The 18,054-nt window shown below is 39.6% G+C and overlaps 1 protein-coding gene across 19 annotated transcripts in view; it reads left to right on the top strand.

Moving 5' to 3' along the window:
• Window positions 1-310: 310 nt before the first annotated feature.
• The window catches only part of elna (elastin a), a 67,266-nt gene continuing 49,522 nt past the window's right edge, over window positions 311-18,054 (top strand). For 17 of the 19 annotated variants that reach the window (XM_027999243.1, XM_027999240.1, XM_027999242.1 and 14 more), the window contains exons 1-4: window positions 312-603; window positions 15,158-15,226; window positions 15,458-15,505; window positions 17,926-18,027. In XM_027999243.1, coding sequence (XP_027855044.1) covers window positions 528-603; window positions 15,158-15,226; window positions 15,458-15,505; window positions 17,926-18,027 — 295 coding nt within the window. In that variant the 5' untranslated portion in view covers window positions 312-527. Of the gene's footprint in view, window positions 604-15,157; window positions 15,227-15,457; window positions 15,506-17,925; window positions 18,028-18,054 lie in introns of all 19 variants that reach the window. The other 2 variants (XM_027999252.1, XM_027999235.1) reach the window with 2 other exon arrangements.

Below are 18,054 nucleotides of genomic sequence, written 5' to 3'. Positions count from 1 at the left end.
AACTGTAAGAAAATGTTTTCTTACTGCTTGTCAGGAGTCGGTAATGAGTACCATAACAGACGAATTGTTATTCTGGTATGCAGTTTGCTCTTCTTTTATATTCAATCTGACTCGAACAGATATTTCTGTGTATCCATGCAAATGTTTGGCTGACAGTTCAATTTATTGTGGATTGGGAGCACAGGGGCCGGGGTGTGTGTGTGTGTGCGCGTGCATGAGACAGAGAGTGCGGGGGTGTGCGTGTGTGTGTGTGTGTGTGTCTTTTTCCCTCTTCTTTTTCTTTCCTCGCTGGCAGCCGCGTCTCAGCAGTTGGCAGCAGTGACCAGAATAAAAACAGCAACACCAGACTCAGAGTGGGGGGGAAAAGCAGAGTCGTCTCCCCTCTTGTAATGACACAGCGTCTCCCCCGTATCTTTTTACCTTTCTCACTCTACTTGTCCGCTCTTTGAGACCTCGGGGAAGAGGTAATTAGCTGGGAGAGAATAAAACCAGCTGATCGGGAGAGGGGTGGTGCATTCTGGAGAGAGATGGCTAACAGAAACACTCTCTTGCTCGTCTGTGGAGTCGTCCTCCTAGCGTTGATTCAGTCCTCTCTTCAAGGAGGTAAGTGTGCAACAGGTGAACTCTGTAGGAATTTGGGCTGCATCAGTCACAGACTTAGCACAGGCACAATTTATGCATTATTTTAAACAAACATTTCCAGCTTAAGGTGATCAAATTAAAGCTTTTCATTTTGAACTCTTGTATATTATTGGTTTTTGGGGGTTTTTTGTGAAAGTGCACTTTAATGTATTCTCCTGTGAAATAAAAGTTTGATTTTAGTTTAATGGAAGTGCTTTTGGAAATGCATTTTTCAAAATGACAGATCAGCAGTAGCAAGCTGATAAAAGGCAGTGTCATTATTTTTGCTTCATGTTTGCATCAAATATCTGTTGCTGCAGTTTTAGAAAAAAAAAAAGTGAAGATCTCTGCTCCGACCAGACGTCTGCGTCCAAAGATTTTAACTTGTTATTGGATCTAAAAGTGACTCCTGCACCAGATAGTAATCCTGGCCTATCGCCTCTTGTCATGTTGTGCAATCTAGAGCTGAATTTTATTGCGTTGGTTCGTTACTCAGGCTCGTTTCTCATGGGTTTGAGCATTTTATTGTATCTCCCATAGCTGAACTGGCTCCTGCACACACCTTTGCATGTGTATGTGTATGTTCACTTGGCCCCAGACCCCATCCTTAAAAAATGTCAGACCCAGAAGCTTCCAGCTGGCCTCTCTTTCTGTTCAGAGAAACCACACACAGATTGAATACACCCCCGGCGAGCCCCCTGGGTGGATCAGCTCACTGCGAGGGTCGCAGAGAAAGCTTTGACTAGATAGTCTGTTGTTGCAGATATGAGAAAGTGGCTTCGAGTGCAGCTCAAAGTCACGCCTAATCTGTTTTAGACAGAGAGGAAGAAAAGAGCGAGACTGTGAGCATGCCTTTTCCTCCCACTGTCATTCAACTCGCCAGATTTGTTTTTCCTCCTCTGTTTGCGTTGCTTTGATTGGTTCTCAGTCTGTGTTTTGGCCGAGAGTCTTGAAGTTATTCAACCTCCAAATGGAAAACATGTTAATCATCCGAGCTATAAATGCTGCCGTGAATCCCATCTTTCTTTCTTTTTATTTATCAGCTTAAGAGTCACAGCTGTTTCTTCTCCCTGTCCTCCAGTGTCCCAGCTCCTTTTATTCTGAAATGTTGTAATTTTTCCAAAATAAATATTTAGGCAACCTACAGTAAAGTTCTCCTCGCTCCAGTTGCCCATTTTAATCAGTCCATGTGGTGAATAATTTGCCAGCTGTCAGTTCGAAGAGCGCGGCGTCTCTCTTTTATCTCGCCCTCTTGTACAACATTCGTCTTTTGCATTCCATGTTTCAGTTTAAATTTTGAGCTGCTGTCAGGTTAAATATGCGGCACAAAAAAAAGAAGAGCCAAAACATTTCAATACTGACTTTGGAGCACAACTTTGATCTCAAGCGAATACTGAATCCATCTCTATCAAACATTTCTGCGAGGTTTAAAGTAGATCCATCTGTGTGTGCACTTTAACCTGACAAAAATGCCTCTGTGCATGGTCCAAGGGTAAATTATCTGTGAGTAACATGAACCTCATTAACACCCCACACACCCATTCAACGCTCCTGGCCAGAAAACACCTCTTAATGTCTGAGAAATTCAGAATTGCAGTGTGAAGCCAGGCCTGTCTGAAAGCTTTCCATCGACAAGAATAAATGAGTTATAGTCTTGGAGGAAACATCTGGCGTGTTTTTCGTTAATATACAGTATGTGCCCCCTCCCATGCTACTCAGTGTCTGTTTTGCTGGTTCCCTGAAACACTGCAGAATTTTAATTTGTTTTATTTTTGTCACACTGGAACAATGGAATCTTTACGCAACTTTTAACACTGGACAAAGATAAACTGAGTAAAAGTAAAATACAGTTTTCAAATTCAGATGTTATTTATGAAGAGGGAAAAAGTTATCCAAACCATCTTAACCAATTTATTAACCAGTTAACCACATTTTTCTGCAAGAATCATCTCTCAGTAGGAGAAGGGTAATAATCCAAAACTGATCTTGCATGTAAATGATCCCAAATGCTTTTGAGAAAATATTCTAATAGTGTTTCAGAAAATAACAGTCAAACACAGCGGTGGTTGCATGATGCTCTGGACCTGTTTAACGTCTTCTGCTGCGATCCACACATCTTTGTCTCAGCTGGTTTTGTTTTGGATTATTTTAGATGCTTGTGTGCAAGTTCATTCTTTTGTGTTGAGATTCTTAGGGTCTTTTATCATTTCTGCTTCTTGCCGTTACTTTCGACCAGAGACATCAAAGTCCGGTCCACATCAAAAAGTTGCAGGTCACCAGCTCTCGAGGACTGGAGTTTGACTTGTGTGGTTTAGACTCTCTTTTACGTATTTAGTTTTTAGTTTAGTCAGGTTCTTGTGTGTCTTGCTGCACTAGTCAACTTCTCTCAGCACCTCCATTCATTTTGCATCACTGCTGGCGCTAGTGAAACCCATTCACAGTTCCTAGCTCTACTGTTTGTATGAAACCAGGGAAATGGATTCTCCATTGACGGCACACTGCTCTGTAAGCTTTTGTAAGTGCAGCTGGAAGTCAATTTGTCTCCTTTGGCTCCAGCCAGATCAGTTTATTATTCAAATCAGTGAAATTTGCTTGGCGTTTATTAAGCTTGTTGAAAATATCTCTTTATACTGTTGAGCAAGCCTGTTCGGTCCAAAAACATGAAGTAATTGTAAATCTTTTGTACCTGAACGATTACCTTGATGCTCCAGGACTTTTTGGTAGCATGTTGTGTGCTTCTCTTTGGCTCCGCTCCCCCTGTTCTGCCAAGCTAACGGGCCAACTAAAGCTCATTGAATCTGACATTTACTGTATGGGTCCCATCACTCAACAGGTCCGCTCTGCTTTTAAAGAAAAAGACCAACTGAGCCCAAGTTTGTATAAAAACACAGATTGTTCTCTCACAGTGAGGTTTTAATTTAGCTTCTTTATTGCTTGATCCACTAAAGCAGTTTAATTTGTTCATATTGAGTGGCTTTGTGTGATTTTGTGGCATGATGACTTCATTCTGAACACATTAGGGATGACTCTGTTTGGTTTCAAGCACTGATTCAACTCCACTTGTTATTGTGAAAGTACTTTTGTACGTAAAGCCCGGATTTTCATAAGTGAAGTTCTCATGTAAGGATTCGGTTGCTAATAGCTCACTTTCCATAATTGACTAGATTAACATCCTCACTTTTTATAAATCCAGACTGGTTTCTCCCAGACTAAACTGCTGTAACGTAAGAGTGGAACTATATGGTCATTTCTCAGGAGTCAGAGCTTGTTACCCACCTCAAAATTGTTCAACTTGAGCATCGTGCAAGAGCAAAAAGAAACCAAAGCCAAATGCTAGATGCAACATGAGATTTAATTTATCTTAGCTTTTCACATGGTAGAAATCTGGCAAGTTTTTAGCTTCAGTCACTCGTAATAAGTCTGTTTTTATATGAAGTGAGGGCACAAAATAGGGCTTTTTGCTGCTCATAGTCAGCAAAGCCCCAACTCTAAAATGCAAACAGCTTAACTAACTGGTCACAGAAGTTGTCTTGGCAATATAAATCCACTTGCATCTTCATTCCATTTGGACTAATAATCAACTTTAGGCTCTTGCAGAAACTAATCTGTGACTACAGATGAGGATGATAAACAGAGACCTGTCGACTGCTCTAACAATCTTTTAGCTGAACCTCACTTTAAAGCATCTGAGCTATCTATTTTGGAGGGACACTTCCATCCACATTTATAGATTCACATCAAAATCTCAGCCAGAAGCGATTGCTAACATATTGGCTAAAAGTTTCTCTTATCAAATTTTTTATTACAACTGCTGTGAAAGGTTTTGCGAGGATTACGCCACAGATTTATGAATGGATCGGTTGTTTTAATACGTGGTCTGTTTAATCCAATCCAGTCCCTTCAAAAAATAAATGGACAACTTTGTAATGTCTCAAATTCTCCCAGATCTGTCCTCCTGAAGCCGTCGCTGTCACGACAATGTTTCCGTGAAGGGCATTTACATTGTTTTCCCTCATCATCATCAGTGCATCTAACACTTATCTGCACAGCGTTTACTGCTTAGGCTTGGATAAAGTCAGTTTTAACGTCTCACAGTCATGTGTTTGGTCTGCAGTTGGTCTGTGCCAAATCCTTCCTCAAAGAAGAAGCACATTAACTCACCACGCTGTGATCTATCAGCAGCAGACTCGCTGCAGTCTGGACTGGCTCCTGTCGGGAATGTTTTCATTCTCCTTCAGGCACTATTGATGTCCAAGATCTTTTAAGTTTAGAGACAACATGACAAGATGTGAACACTATCATGATTTTTTTTTTTTCTGGCTGAATAAATGCCAGCAACTGGAACCTTCTACAGAGCTATTGATGCCCTCTAAATAGTCTGTCAACTTAATGACTGCACATTTGAACTGTTTGTTCCACCAGCTTGTAACGATTTCTCATAGTGAACGGTTATCTTAGTGCGTGGCTTTAAACAATTATGTTTTGGGTTTTTTGTTGTTGATTCAGAAGACATGACTTGCCTAATCTTGCAATGATTCCCTGTCAGCTTCTAGAGGAAAAGCTTCACTCAGTTCGTTGGAAGGCACAGTTACAGGATCTGTGCCTTGTCTTTGATTCTTACTTCAATGCTTTGGGGAAGCAGAGACAAGGTTGGACATGACCAAGAGAGAGATGGTGACGTAGGATGAAATTAATTTTGTGAGATGCATTTGACATGTTTTTGCTTCATCCTGACTATGTAGATAGTATAAAGGTGACAGTAGGTCGGCTTTGCTGAGTCTGGTACTAGCATGGTTACCTAAATGCACTATACCTCGGATCGGCTGTGCATCACACTGCAGCCTCAAGTGACCCAATTCCGATTTTTTTTTATGTAATGCGACCTGTATCTGATCTTTTCATTACTGTTTGAACAGCACAGGTGAGATTCTTTTCAAATGCAACCCAGGCCACCTGCATATCCGATACGTATCCAATTCAAATGCGACGTAACGTTTTTGGGGTTGTTTTTCTAACAAAAACTCTTTTCTCAAGCAAGAAAGCGATTACTAAATGTTGGCTCCAACCTAGACCTCCAACTCTGAAGATTCTTGTGCATATTATAAACCTGATCCACAATATGGAAATGTTGACTTTTACAATACGGCTCAAGAAGGAGAAAGGAGAGAAACTCTGAGGGAAATGGGATCATTTTATTGCCAAAGGTGTGTAACAGATGATGTTTGTGACTCCACATCACTCGGACAGACACCTGGGAGTCTTCCTTGTTGCTTACCATTTGTGATTTTAAACAGTGAAATATCCATAACATTGTAATGTCCATCACTGTGAATACATGCCACCTGCCCTAACCCTCATGTTCGATTGTATGTAATTGTATGTTTAAAAATTGAATAAAAATATAGTAAAAAAAAAACAAAAAAAAAACTTTTTTTATTATTATTATTGATAATAAATGGGTTTACAAAACAGCTAAATTGACAACACAAATGCGTAACAAAACAGACAAGACAATAATGCCGGGGTGTTACATAGCAAGCAAATGCGACCGAACGTTCAGGTCACATTCATCCGGACCTGAACGTCACTGGTACTCGACAAACGTCACTATTCTGCGTCCTGATACGCGCAAGCGGGAGGAAAAACAACAACCACGATTATAATCTCAGTATAATTCTCTATAATGAGAATTAAGTTGTTAACGTGCTGCTCCGTTAGCCTCCATGTTAACGTCCACAAACACTGAGCACTTCTTCTTGTTATGGCGGTTGGCAGAACACTGAGAACGCTGACGCTATTGCGCCCTCTACTGCGCATGCGGGACACTTTCAGGTCGTTTGCCCGTTCACACATACAGAACACATGCAGGTCGCATATGTTTGGCAGTGTGAACGGTCACGGCAAAACACAAAATTCGATTTGACACAAAATCGGAATTGGGTCATTTCAGGCTGCAATGTGAACGCAACCAAAGTAACCACAGCCAACAAAAAAAAACAAACACTTCCGTTCCACAACCGTGTCTCCTAGCAACAGCGGAGAGATACTGATCCCCTCCATAACCATGTCAAATTGCGACACAACTAGTAAATAACACACGCACAAAAACACAAAACAGTATTAATTAACCTCGACTACTTCGTCAACATGGCCTATGTGCCACATATGCATTGCATTTTTAATGTCAGATAGACAAGATTAGTAAACACAAAATGTAGATTTCAAATGCTGATTAACGTTATTAAGGAACAAAGCTATCCAAACCAATCATATGAGAAAAAAGTAATTGAAAAAAGTAATCATATGAGAAAAAATCTTATAACTAGTTGTGACAAAGTTGGCAGAAAGAGCGACCATGAAAAGCTTAGGAAAACTGGGAGTAAAGCTTTGACATCACTTTGGAAAAATTTTGTCCCACGTTTCTTTTTTTTTTTCATAATTGTTTTCATTCATTCGCGATGTGGGGTATGGTGGCAGTTCACTGTGGATTAATTTTTTATGTTCATATCAGCATTTCAACCACATTCAAATCCAGACACACTAAGCCACCACCACCAAAGCGTCACTACACTTTGCTTTTCTTTTATGTCATTCAAGGGTTGAGTTTCCGCTGTGCTTTGGACCTTTATCCTGGTGAATAATCCAAGTGTGCTTAAGCTTAAGGTCTCAAATGGTGATACTGGAACATTCTCCTTAAGAATAAGCTGGGCTTTGGCAGAGTTCATAATTTCCGATGCTACAGAAAGTCTTCCAAGTCCTGAAGCAGCTGAGCTGCCCCAGACCTTCCCATTACCATGACCATGTTTGACTACTGGAATGATTTCTTTCTTCTTTTTTATGCTTTATTAATAATTTCTCTGACTTAAACAACCAAAGCAGACAAAAAAACAAAATATTAACATAAACAAATAAATGAATAAAAACAAGACCAAACAGTCAAAACAGTCTGTCAGCCTGCTGGTGTAATGATAAAATAAAAATCTAAACTTTTCTGTCCAGAGTGGTTAATCGAGCACAAGAGAGAGTTGAGGGGGGCAACAGGCAGTTCAGAAAACAATGTGTTTCAAACAGTGCACCATAAAACAATGTAAGTAAAAAGAAATATAATGACAATAACAATAAAAACCAAATCCAAATGGTGAAGACAATCATTTTATCCCATTTCTTTCTTTATATCTCTTGAAAGGAACCCAAACATCAAGGAACTCATGATGGTTGTCTGACAAAGAGTAATGAATCTCTTCAAGATAAAGACAGGACACCATGTTATTAAAACTTTTTTTGAAGCAAGAACGGGTGGAGGATTTCCATTCCCTCACGATAAACCGCTTGGTTACAACCAAACCTAACATAAGAGCTTGCTGTACATACATGGGAAGAGTAAGAGAAAATTTAGAGCAACACAAAATTATCAAATCAGGAGTCAGATGTCTGCCATAAACATTTCTATAAAATCGAAATGCCTTGCACCAGAAGTCCATAAGTTTAGGGCAAGAGCAAAACAGATGGTCCAGAGTCCCATCATCTGATTTACATTTGCCACAAGTTGGTGAGACACAGAGAAATGGTTTAGATTTAGAAAAGTGCAGCCGTTGGATAACTTTGAATTGAATAAGTTGCAGTCTAGAACTGATGGATCAGGTTTTAATTCTCGACAGACTCATCTGAAATCTCACCTATCGGAAGTCCAGACCTCTTTTACTTGTTTAGAAGGTGGAGTCGAACTGAAACGATTAACAAAATGAGAAATTAGCTTTTTAGAGGTAGGGGGCATTTTTACAAGCTCATAAAAGCTGTGCTGCTCAGGTTGGGTTTCAAAGTGAGGGAAGTGCTGCCTGACAGAATCACAAACCTGCAAGTATCTGAAAAAGTGGCTTAAAGGGAGACCACATTTTGATTGGAGTTGCATTAAGTATCCTTCATCCTTAAGATTCTTAATGACAGCTATGCCATTATTTAACCAGTGCTTAAAAACTACATCCGTTGTGCCAGGTTTAAATGCAGTGCTCTGAAAAACGGCAGGATGGATGAAGAAATCCGGGAGACTAAGAACAATCCTTATCTGCTTCAAAATCCTGAATGAATTTTTTAGCAAAAATCAGTTCGAAAGGTAAAGAGAGATTGGAAAACAATGCATCTACAAGAGAGAAAGCAGTAAGTGCTAAGGAGGAAAGGTTTTCATTCAGCGGCCAATTGGGCAATAGTGAGATATGAGGAAATGCTCCCAACCTCACTGAAGAGTTTCCTGTACGCAAGGGGCAATCACATCTAAATGACTTTTATAGAATCCTATTCTGAACCCGTCAGGATGATGTTCTGTTTCTGAACCACTGCGTTAGTTTCATGTCAGAGGCAACAGGGGGCAAACCGCCCAAATAATGCTGAGAACCATCAGCAAGATGTTTTAAGGAATTGACTGAGAGGCGTTTGCTTTTCTTTTTGCACTCGGTCAGCATTGGGTTTTGTCTTCGAACTGTCTCATGCATTTTCTTATCATTGAATTGTGGATGTTGCTCTTAACACAAGGAGGTGAAAACTCCTGTGCTTTAAATGTTGTTGTTGGAGAAAATTTGGGAGAGATTTTTACACCCACTCATGGGAAGATTTATGACTGTTCCATATCTTCTCACTTCCTCCAGAACAATAACTGTCAGTGACTTTGTTTTTTTATCTGTTCTTCAATTTCTGTAGATCAGTGTATGAAGGTGTTGGATTTTAAATTATTTTTGATTGAACAGGTCATGTAGTTTTGTAGCTTGGACATGGTGTGGCTACAGGAACTGAACCCAAAAAATGTGGTTAATCACATAATGTAACAAGTGGGTATATTTTATTTTATTTTTTTTACTTAGGGCCAGATTGGTATGGGCAACTCTATTTCTCTTAACACAAAGCATTTTGATTTAAAAACAGTATTTTGTATTTTATCAGGTTGTCTTGTGTTAAAAATTTGTTTGATATGAAACTTTTACAAAAGAAAACTGAGGAAATCTGTAAGAGGGCAACATATCTTTTTCACAGTTCTGTATACATGGAAACTCTGTGTTTGTGATTTCCTTGCACATGCATTCAATTCAATGGTGTGAGTAGTTGTGTTGCCGAATCTGAAGAGGTGATAAAAACATTTCACAGCAATTTCCCTCAAAATTGACCAAATTGTCAATTACGATCATGTTGTGTAAACTGTTTATTCAAGCAGAACACCACCTTTATTTCTCCATGTATACTTCGTTTGCACCCACATTAATTTGTTTTGTATCCCTACAGGGAAGGTAATTGTCATCCCTAGCAGTCAACCATTAAACAACCACAGCACAGGGATTGGGGAAATGTCAAATTACTCACCAGGTTGTTGTAAATGAACTAAAACACACAAAGAAGGGTTGTAAAAATTGCTGTTAACATGGGAGGTACTGTGGAAAAACACATCATTGGCTTTAGTTTGATCCGAAAACAAAACAAGTTCTGACTTAAAATTTCCAAACATTTTTATGTTCAGTCATTAGCTTTGGGTGCAGCAACCCATATTATCCATAAAATAATGTTACAGTTAGACTTCGTAGTAAATCATCTATTTTTATCGCTAAATTATTTTGCCAGCTAAACAGATAATAAACACATCGCCTCTCTGTTTTCCACTCTGACATTTAGAACATGGCATAGATCAGAATTAAATGTGCATACAGCTGGGCAGAATTAATTTTATTTTCTTTGATCCTTTTTGGTGAACTTCATCTCTATTTAGAAAAAATCTAAATCAATAGCATTTCAATACCATTAGAGTCAATAGCACTTGTTCCTAAATTTGCCTCTCTGGTTTTTACAATAAACTGAATGAAGTAACTTGGTTTAGACTTGTGTATTAGTTTACATGTATGAAATTGCAATAACAAAAATTAGAACATCAACCATCAGTACTCATGTTCATCTAAAAATAAGTCACTCTGTTTGGTATTGATCTTGTATTTCGGTGGTATTACAGAGATGTGCAGCAATAAATGTACATCTGTGATGAAGCGTTTTACTTTCGGTCCAAAATGATGATCATTATGTGTGTAAAAAAAAGAAAAAAGGAGACTGTGACATCATGTAAACACCTATTAGAGAGGGCTGTTTAATTTTTCACAACCCTCAGCACACACCATCGTCATCTCAATACACTCTCAACTCACTTAACCAAAAACATAGTGCATCATAGAGAATACACTTAGATGTGAAAGAAGGGAATATTCCTCAAAATTAGTTCAATTTCAGAACACAGAGAAAATTGAAGCTGACGGTTTGTCTTTTTTCCAAGAAACACTGTGACAACAACTTTGCTCCTGTAACTTCCTCGGTACCTCAGTATTAGATGAGGGGTGAAGCAAAGGAGAAATAGTTGGAAAAGTTCTCTAGGTTTATTGTGAAGCACGGTAGCAGATCTGACCTGTTTCTCTTAACAGAGGCCATTTAAAATGTGTTTCAGTGCAAAGTCTCGAGAAACACTAGGACAGTAAAATAAAAATGCGTTGTCATCTGGAGATGTTATGCAAAGAGAAATTGTTAATTTTGACAGATGTTGCAGGGGAAGTTCTGTCCTACTGGCAAAATGAGTTTTAGAAATGTTAATTGCAAAGAGTGTCAATAAATCTGGATAATTTTGAGGGGGAAAAAAGCATATGTGTATTTAAGCAAAGATAGATTTTTTTTAACGGTTCAGAGTAGGATGATGCCACTGCATAACAGATGAAACAATGTTTAACACTTGTAATTTTACTTTAAATCTTACTATAATTTTAATCAAGAGTGCCTGACTCAAGTCATTTTGGTCTCTTATTTGTGAAGCTTTATAGTTGTCAAACTTAGCTACAACTCAAACAGTAAACTCTTGACCTGAGTTAACTCCTGCATAAATTCAGCCTCATCTGATCTCTTTTCCTGGATAGTTTTACCCCCTGAAACACATTCCAGCTTATTCCCGTGACCTGGTTGAGTTCTCCAGGAATGCAAGTGGTGCATGGTGACTTGAATTAAAATGATCAGGAGACAATTTTTTAAAATTCTTCTCCTGACAAAAGTCAGCGTTTGCCATCTTTGTGAACTTCATGCACTCTGTAAGAATGCCCCAGCAGCGAGACATGGATTTTAAGCTAAAGGAAAAAGTGCTGCTCACAGACTCGAAGTTTCCACTTTCCTGCCAAGACAGGAAATCCTTCTTTTGAATGTAAAACGAAGGAGCGAAAATGAGAACAATCACTCCACACCAGTCGTCAGTTAAGGACTATATATAATCTATTCGAAAGGACAAAATGTCAGATGCTCATAAACACAGATATTACATTTCTCACAGATGTTACATTTACTGTTTTAGTTTCAGTTTTTTAGTCTGCAGGATTTTCAGTTCTTTTTGGTCAGTATTGCAAGGCCAAACCACGGGAAATTTGAGCAACTCTACCATTGTTTAGCTCTCTGATCTTCTAAATTATTTGCTCATTCATGAAATCATGCACAGCTGTCACTGTAACTGTTGCCATTAACACGTCTGTTCGGAGAAGCCACATTCTCCCGGTTTCAACGTAATCAGGCTGACTGTAAGCCCTCTTTGGCTCCCTGCTGAAGAAAAGATTTTGTTCATGATCATGAGCAGATGTCCTTCCGATTAGATTGTGACCACATATTTGCTTTGTATAAAGGAACATTGTTGTTCTTTCAATTTACGAAAGATCGTTGGTGCATCAGCACATTTCAATGGCATCCCAGCGTGTTTTCTTTCTTATAGGGCATATCTCAGTTTTTCTGTATAATTTTGCAGCTTATAGCTCATTAAAGTTACATTAGCTCTATGACAGAAATCAAGATTTAAAAAAACAAACAAGGTGTAAAAAAGTTGAAAGGTGCCCAAGAGTGATGAGGCTATGCTTCCATTGCTTAACTCGGGGATCAACCCGAATCACAAAGTCCACCCAAGACATAAGGAGTGATAGAAAAGCCTGCAGCTCAGATTTGAGAAAGCAATTTTCTCAAGTGGGAAGCAAGAAGTCAGAAGAAAATGTTCTCTGAGTACACTGTGGTGAGCCCAGTGTGCCTGTAATTTATGACAATAGTGAACGACTGTGACGAAAACCGTTCAAAACACTAAAATTCTGGCAGTGTTCAGGTTAGATGTTGCAATATCGGTGTTCTGACCAGCGTTGTTACTCTGCTGCCCATGGGGGGCAGCACTTCATCTATCTGTCACCAGAATACTTCGTATTAATGAGCCATGCAATGATTGTAAGTCTCACTTTTCTCTGCATATGTTCAATCCATATTTTACTTGTGACGGCAAAACTGCCCCACAGTAACATAGCTTTCTGCTAGTGCTACACCTGTGGTTGAAGGAAGAGTAGTTAAAATACTTGAATGGCATCTTCAATCAAACGTTCGCTTCCTCATAAGAATCATGAGGAAGAGCAAAAACATGCAGCTTATTAAACATCAATAAGCTGATGTTTATTGATGTAACACAATAAACATCAGCTGATGCTTTGTACTGAGAAGTGCAAGATGTTTTACATTTTAAGACATTAACAGCTAGCCAAAGTGCTGCTCAAGGTATAAAGTCACCAGCACACATGGAGCAGGCCACTTGGGGGACATCAGGCTCCTATCCAGCAGGGTTCCCACTTCCTCCCTGAATCCTCCCTTTCGCTCTTACAAAACGGTCACTGAGAAAGCGGCACACTTTTCCTCCAGGAGTTTTTTTTTTAGCCATTTGACAGTCTTTGAAGTTATTTAGCGAAGTCTTGTAAAAACTTGACATAATTCCTCAATGCTTTTGATAATCGTTCCTCAAAACGTATTCACGCCCCCTGTGGATTCACGCACCAGACAGTGGAAGCAGACTGGTTAAACTGAGACATCAACATTGCAGTCTGAGCGCCTTTCCACACAAAACATAGCAACAAACTTCCGACCAGTCACACAACTCTTTGCACAAAGATGTACCTTATCGTTCAACCCAGGCCCGGTGTTGACTTTGGAAGATGGATTTCTCTCTGTGAACAAAAATGATGCAATTTTCGTCACGCCGTCTGGATTAAGTCAACTGAGTTTCCTCCAATGAAGTATGTGGGAGCATTTGCTTTCATGGAGCTTCCCCATGTTTCCTGTTCATGCAGAAGCACTCACATTTTCATTTTTCTGTGGACTGACACACAACCACTCATCCTGTTAACATATTTTATCAAGAAAATAATATTTTTTCTAGACAATGCTGTTACAGGTACTACATTGTCACTGATATGTGGAACTATCTTTCTGTCTTGCAGGATATGAATCCAAAAGGCTTGTTTTCGTTTCTGAAAAAGGGTTTTAAGTTTACATGTTGGCTTTGTAAAATATTGAAAAAGCTGACAGTGATTTAGGAGTTTCATCCTTTCTACATTTTTATTCATTCATTATAAAAACACGTCTTCACACGTCATAGAAGATGGCTCATATTTTTTCATGTTGAATGCCTTCTCAATGGCACTTTCTTTTCATTTCCTGAGCCTCAGCTGTCCAATAAAGCAATGTGGGATTTCATCATGGCACTAACCGAAGGTATATTACACATCTCATTAGTGGAAAAACTCGTAGCCATCCTGGATTTAAATGTGCTAAGGCAGGAATCCACTTAATCAAACTATGTAGGTTTTACGTTTTTTAGGTGTCATAAATATCCCTGCTGGTAGACCAGACAGTAATGCCTTGTAATGTTCTTCCCCTAACGGCCACAGCCAGTGTGAAGGACTGAGTTCACACAGTCTTCTCTAATAAACACATGAACGCCTTTGACATGTGGTTTAAATTAATTGGTCTCCCAGCACATGTAGGAGCCATTAGGCATAATCACTGTGGTCCGACTGCCCTAGCTCTCTCATTTGCATTGTGTTTTTTGATACGAACCAGCTTTTTCAGAATATACTTTTGTAATTTAGGCATTAGCTCACCCGTCCCATCGGATTTAGTTGTTATTTGTCCCAGAACAACCAGTAATTCTTTTTAATCCTCTTTGCAAAAAAAAAACAGAGGTTCTTCTGCTGTTGGTGTTCGTTGCACACATGAGGCCATCGCGTCTAGAGTCCAGAGCGATCATCTGAGGAGTTCTAGCCAGAGACAAAGCTGTGGGGGATAACGCAGGTGGGGGTTGACGGGGTGCTGCTGCAAATTCCTCGACCCAAAGCTGCAGTGCCTCATCAGTATGAGAACAATTCAACAGGACTCTTCTGAAAATCCATGAAGTTCTGCTTTCGCTCCGACTCCAGCAGCTTTCACCTTTCGCCGTGCACTTCATCACAGCTGTGATGAGACCCAGATGTGATCATCAAGGACAAACTTTAGTGGTTCTACTCGGTTCCAGGCTGATGAATGTGTTTGAGAATGTTTGCCTAATAAATGGGATTCTTGTTTAGAAATAAAAACTATTAGAATGGAAATGGGGGGAAAAGAAAAGTGGTGTCTGCCTGATAAAGTTTCATTCTGACATACAGCACACTGATGATTAAAAGGTTTTTTTTTTCTATGTGTGTTGCAGGTGTGTATGTGCCACCTGGTTCTGGATATAGACCAGGCGCTCCTTTGCCAGGGACTGGATATTTTCCAGGTAACAGAAAACAACTCCAGCAAACTAATCTGTTTGTCTTTAGAGGGCTATTAAACCACTGTAGAGGAGAAAACATGAGGTACAACATGTATGCAGCTGATTTAATTTTCTAAATCCCTGTTGAGTTGGATGACGTTAAAGATTTTGATGTTTGAAGATAGTAAACCCAAAATAAATGTCTGTATTTAGGTTTTGTTCCAAATTTTTAACTTGAATCTGTGACTCTTACAGGGTCAGCTGGAGGTGGTCCTGCAGGCTATAAACCAGCAAAACCTGGAGGTAAGTGGAAGAGACTTTGGATTCAGGATATTTACTATCTCAAACCATTATTTTTAGTAATCTGGTTTAAATTAGATGAGTTAAAATGTAAAGCTGCATATTTTATGAGGTTCTCTAAATATGCTTTTCTTTATTCTCATTATTTTGATAATAAAGTGGTCAATGCTTCCACTGGGCTTGCTGCAAAGCTGCACACATTCTGTCTGCTGCTTGTCACTTCACACATCTATCACTCACAAGTCTGCAGCACAGCTCAATTTAGCAGCAGGTCACACTCTGTATTCATAATACAGAGCTGGCCAACTTTCAGCTCCCATTTGCTGAACAAGTTTGACCCTGTGCAGCTTTTGAAAGCCAAAAAATATTAAAGCTACGGCTGCAGGAAGACTGCTGTGACCTTTGAACATTTGACATCTTTATGTTTGTTGGAACATTCAGCAGTTGAACAAACACAAGGTGGAACAGTTTGCTGCTGTGAAGAGAAGTGGTCCTGTTAGCAGTCAATGGTTTGTTCAGATCATAAAGTACCTTAGATTTACTTCTTATATTGAGAATCTACAACTAATTTACTGCAGTGTTAGTGAATAAATCAAGCATCCACAGACAACCACTGTGCTAAAAGGATAGTTTACTTTTTTAAGTTTTAAAGAGTTTTTCAAGACATTGATTAATCTTACCAATGGTAGATTACTCACTCAACTCAAAATGATGCAAAGAAACATTCATTTTGCAATATGTTTATTTTAGAACATTATTAAGGACCAATGACAAGTCTGTCTTCAGTATAAATTACTCAAGACACAAATAACCACCAACTAGAAAGTGATGCAAGGTTTTAAATCAGCATTTTGGATGCCTGAGAAGTTAATAGCTGAAGAAAACTTCATTCTTTTTATGAAAACACTTTCAGGTCCCCCTTCTTAACCTTTACTGTCCTAAATTTAAAATCTCCGCCTCGCTATAATTGCTTATTTTAATTGTACGCAGTTCTTAATTTAAATGTCCTGTGAGTAAATATATTTGCCCATTTATCAGTAACAACTTTGGAACCTTTGGAACTTTCAATATCTAGCGAGTTATTTTCGCAATTTACCATCTATTAAAAGATTAATGCCGCTCCCTGTTACCGCGAGGGTGAAATTACCGTAATAACCCAATATTGGTTGGAAAGCGCAACGTCTCTCCTTTCAGAAACCGTTGGAATTTTTTAGATAGCGCAAAGTGTGGCAGAATTACGGCACTGCAAATTTGGCTGGATCGCCGACGCTACGTTTAGGACTAGTGTGTGTTTAAAAACACAATGTTCGTCACTCCATCGGAGTTGACTTTTCCACTCGGAGGCTTTTTAATGACCTTGTAACCCGTTTTCCAATGTCAAAAGAGTTAAGAGGTTTTCTCCTGAGAGTATTAACTCGGAGTTGGGTGTGACGTCAGACCTAAGGTAACAGCGTTCTAGTTAAGAAGTCGAAATTTCAACATGGCGACGCCCAGCGACTACGCAGCATCTCTTATGAACATCATTGATTCGTTCAGTTTAGAGATGCAAGCTCTACATTAACATTAACGTTAGAGGCATTGTTACATGTGTGTCCTGTAAAATAAGCATGTTTTCCACCACATCTTACTGCCGTTGTTGCGAGGAGCGGCCATATTGAAACATGACGTCGACCTTACAAGTCGTAACTGGGGGTAGTTGGGAGTTGCGCCCAGTTCCCCAGTGGGGAAACTTTGGAGGGCGTTCCGGTTGATTTTTTTACCGACTGGGAAGTTGTAATTTCCCACTTCCGAGTACAACTGGAACTAAATATCAGGTTCTGCCTCCTCTGAGAAGGATCTTATGACCGAATTGAGAAAATCCTAAAAGTGCTCCTTCCATTACCTAAGAGCAATGCTTGTCAGCATCAACAGTTGCTGCCATAAACAATACTGACCCTTAGCTGGTCCCTGCTTTCCCTTTCTGAGTCGTTCAACAGTTTTCCAGAACTTTCTTGAGGTCAACCAAAAGCCCTTCTCCATATTCTCTCCAGATTCCTCTTACACCCAAATTGTTGCGTTTGCAGCCACAATAGCTGCAGTCTTTCTTCCCACCTGGTGCCAGTTTGCTGTTTCAGGAGTCCCAAAGAAAACCTAAACCCTGAAGGTTATTTTTCTTTAGTGGACGGCTCCCAACGCTAGTGTCCACAAACACGTTTTTCTGGTTGCTACCGGGTCAGACATCCTAACCTACAGGTAATAGTTCCTGAAAAACTGAATGAATAAAGAATACCGCAAATCCTGTTAACATGCTCAGAGCAAGACAGTTGTTCTCTTCAGAATAGTTAAGTCAGATATAATTTTTGTTGTCATTGTGATATGTAAAATTCAGCATGGTTTTAGTATTGATTCTGATTGCAGTCACACATGTGCTTGTTTGAACCCAGCAGTAGGAGGTTATGGCGGTGGAGGCCGAGGAGTTGGGACCGGCGGTTTGGTACCAGGAGGAGTGGGAACGGGCAGCCTTGGCTACGGAGGGCTGCCAGCAGGTATGATGTTGGATTTGTGGCCTGCAA

This window comes from Xiphophorus couchianus, chromosome 18, assembly GCF_001444195.1.
Source record: "Xiphophorus couchianus chromosome 18, X_couchianus-1.0, whole genome shotgun sequence".
NCBI classification, from domain to species: Eukaryota; Metazoa; Chordata; class Actinopteri; order Cyprinodontiformes; family Poeciliidae; genus Xiphophorus; species Xiphophorus couchianus.
This window is presented reverse-complemented; position numbering and strand designations above follow the sequence as displayed.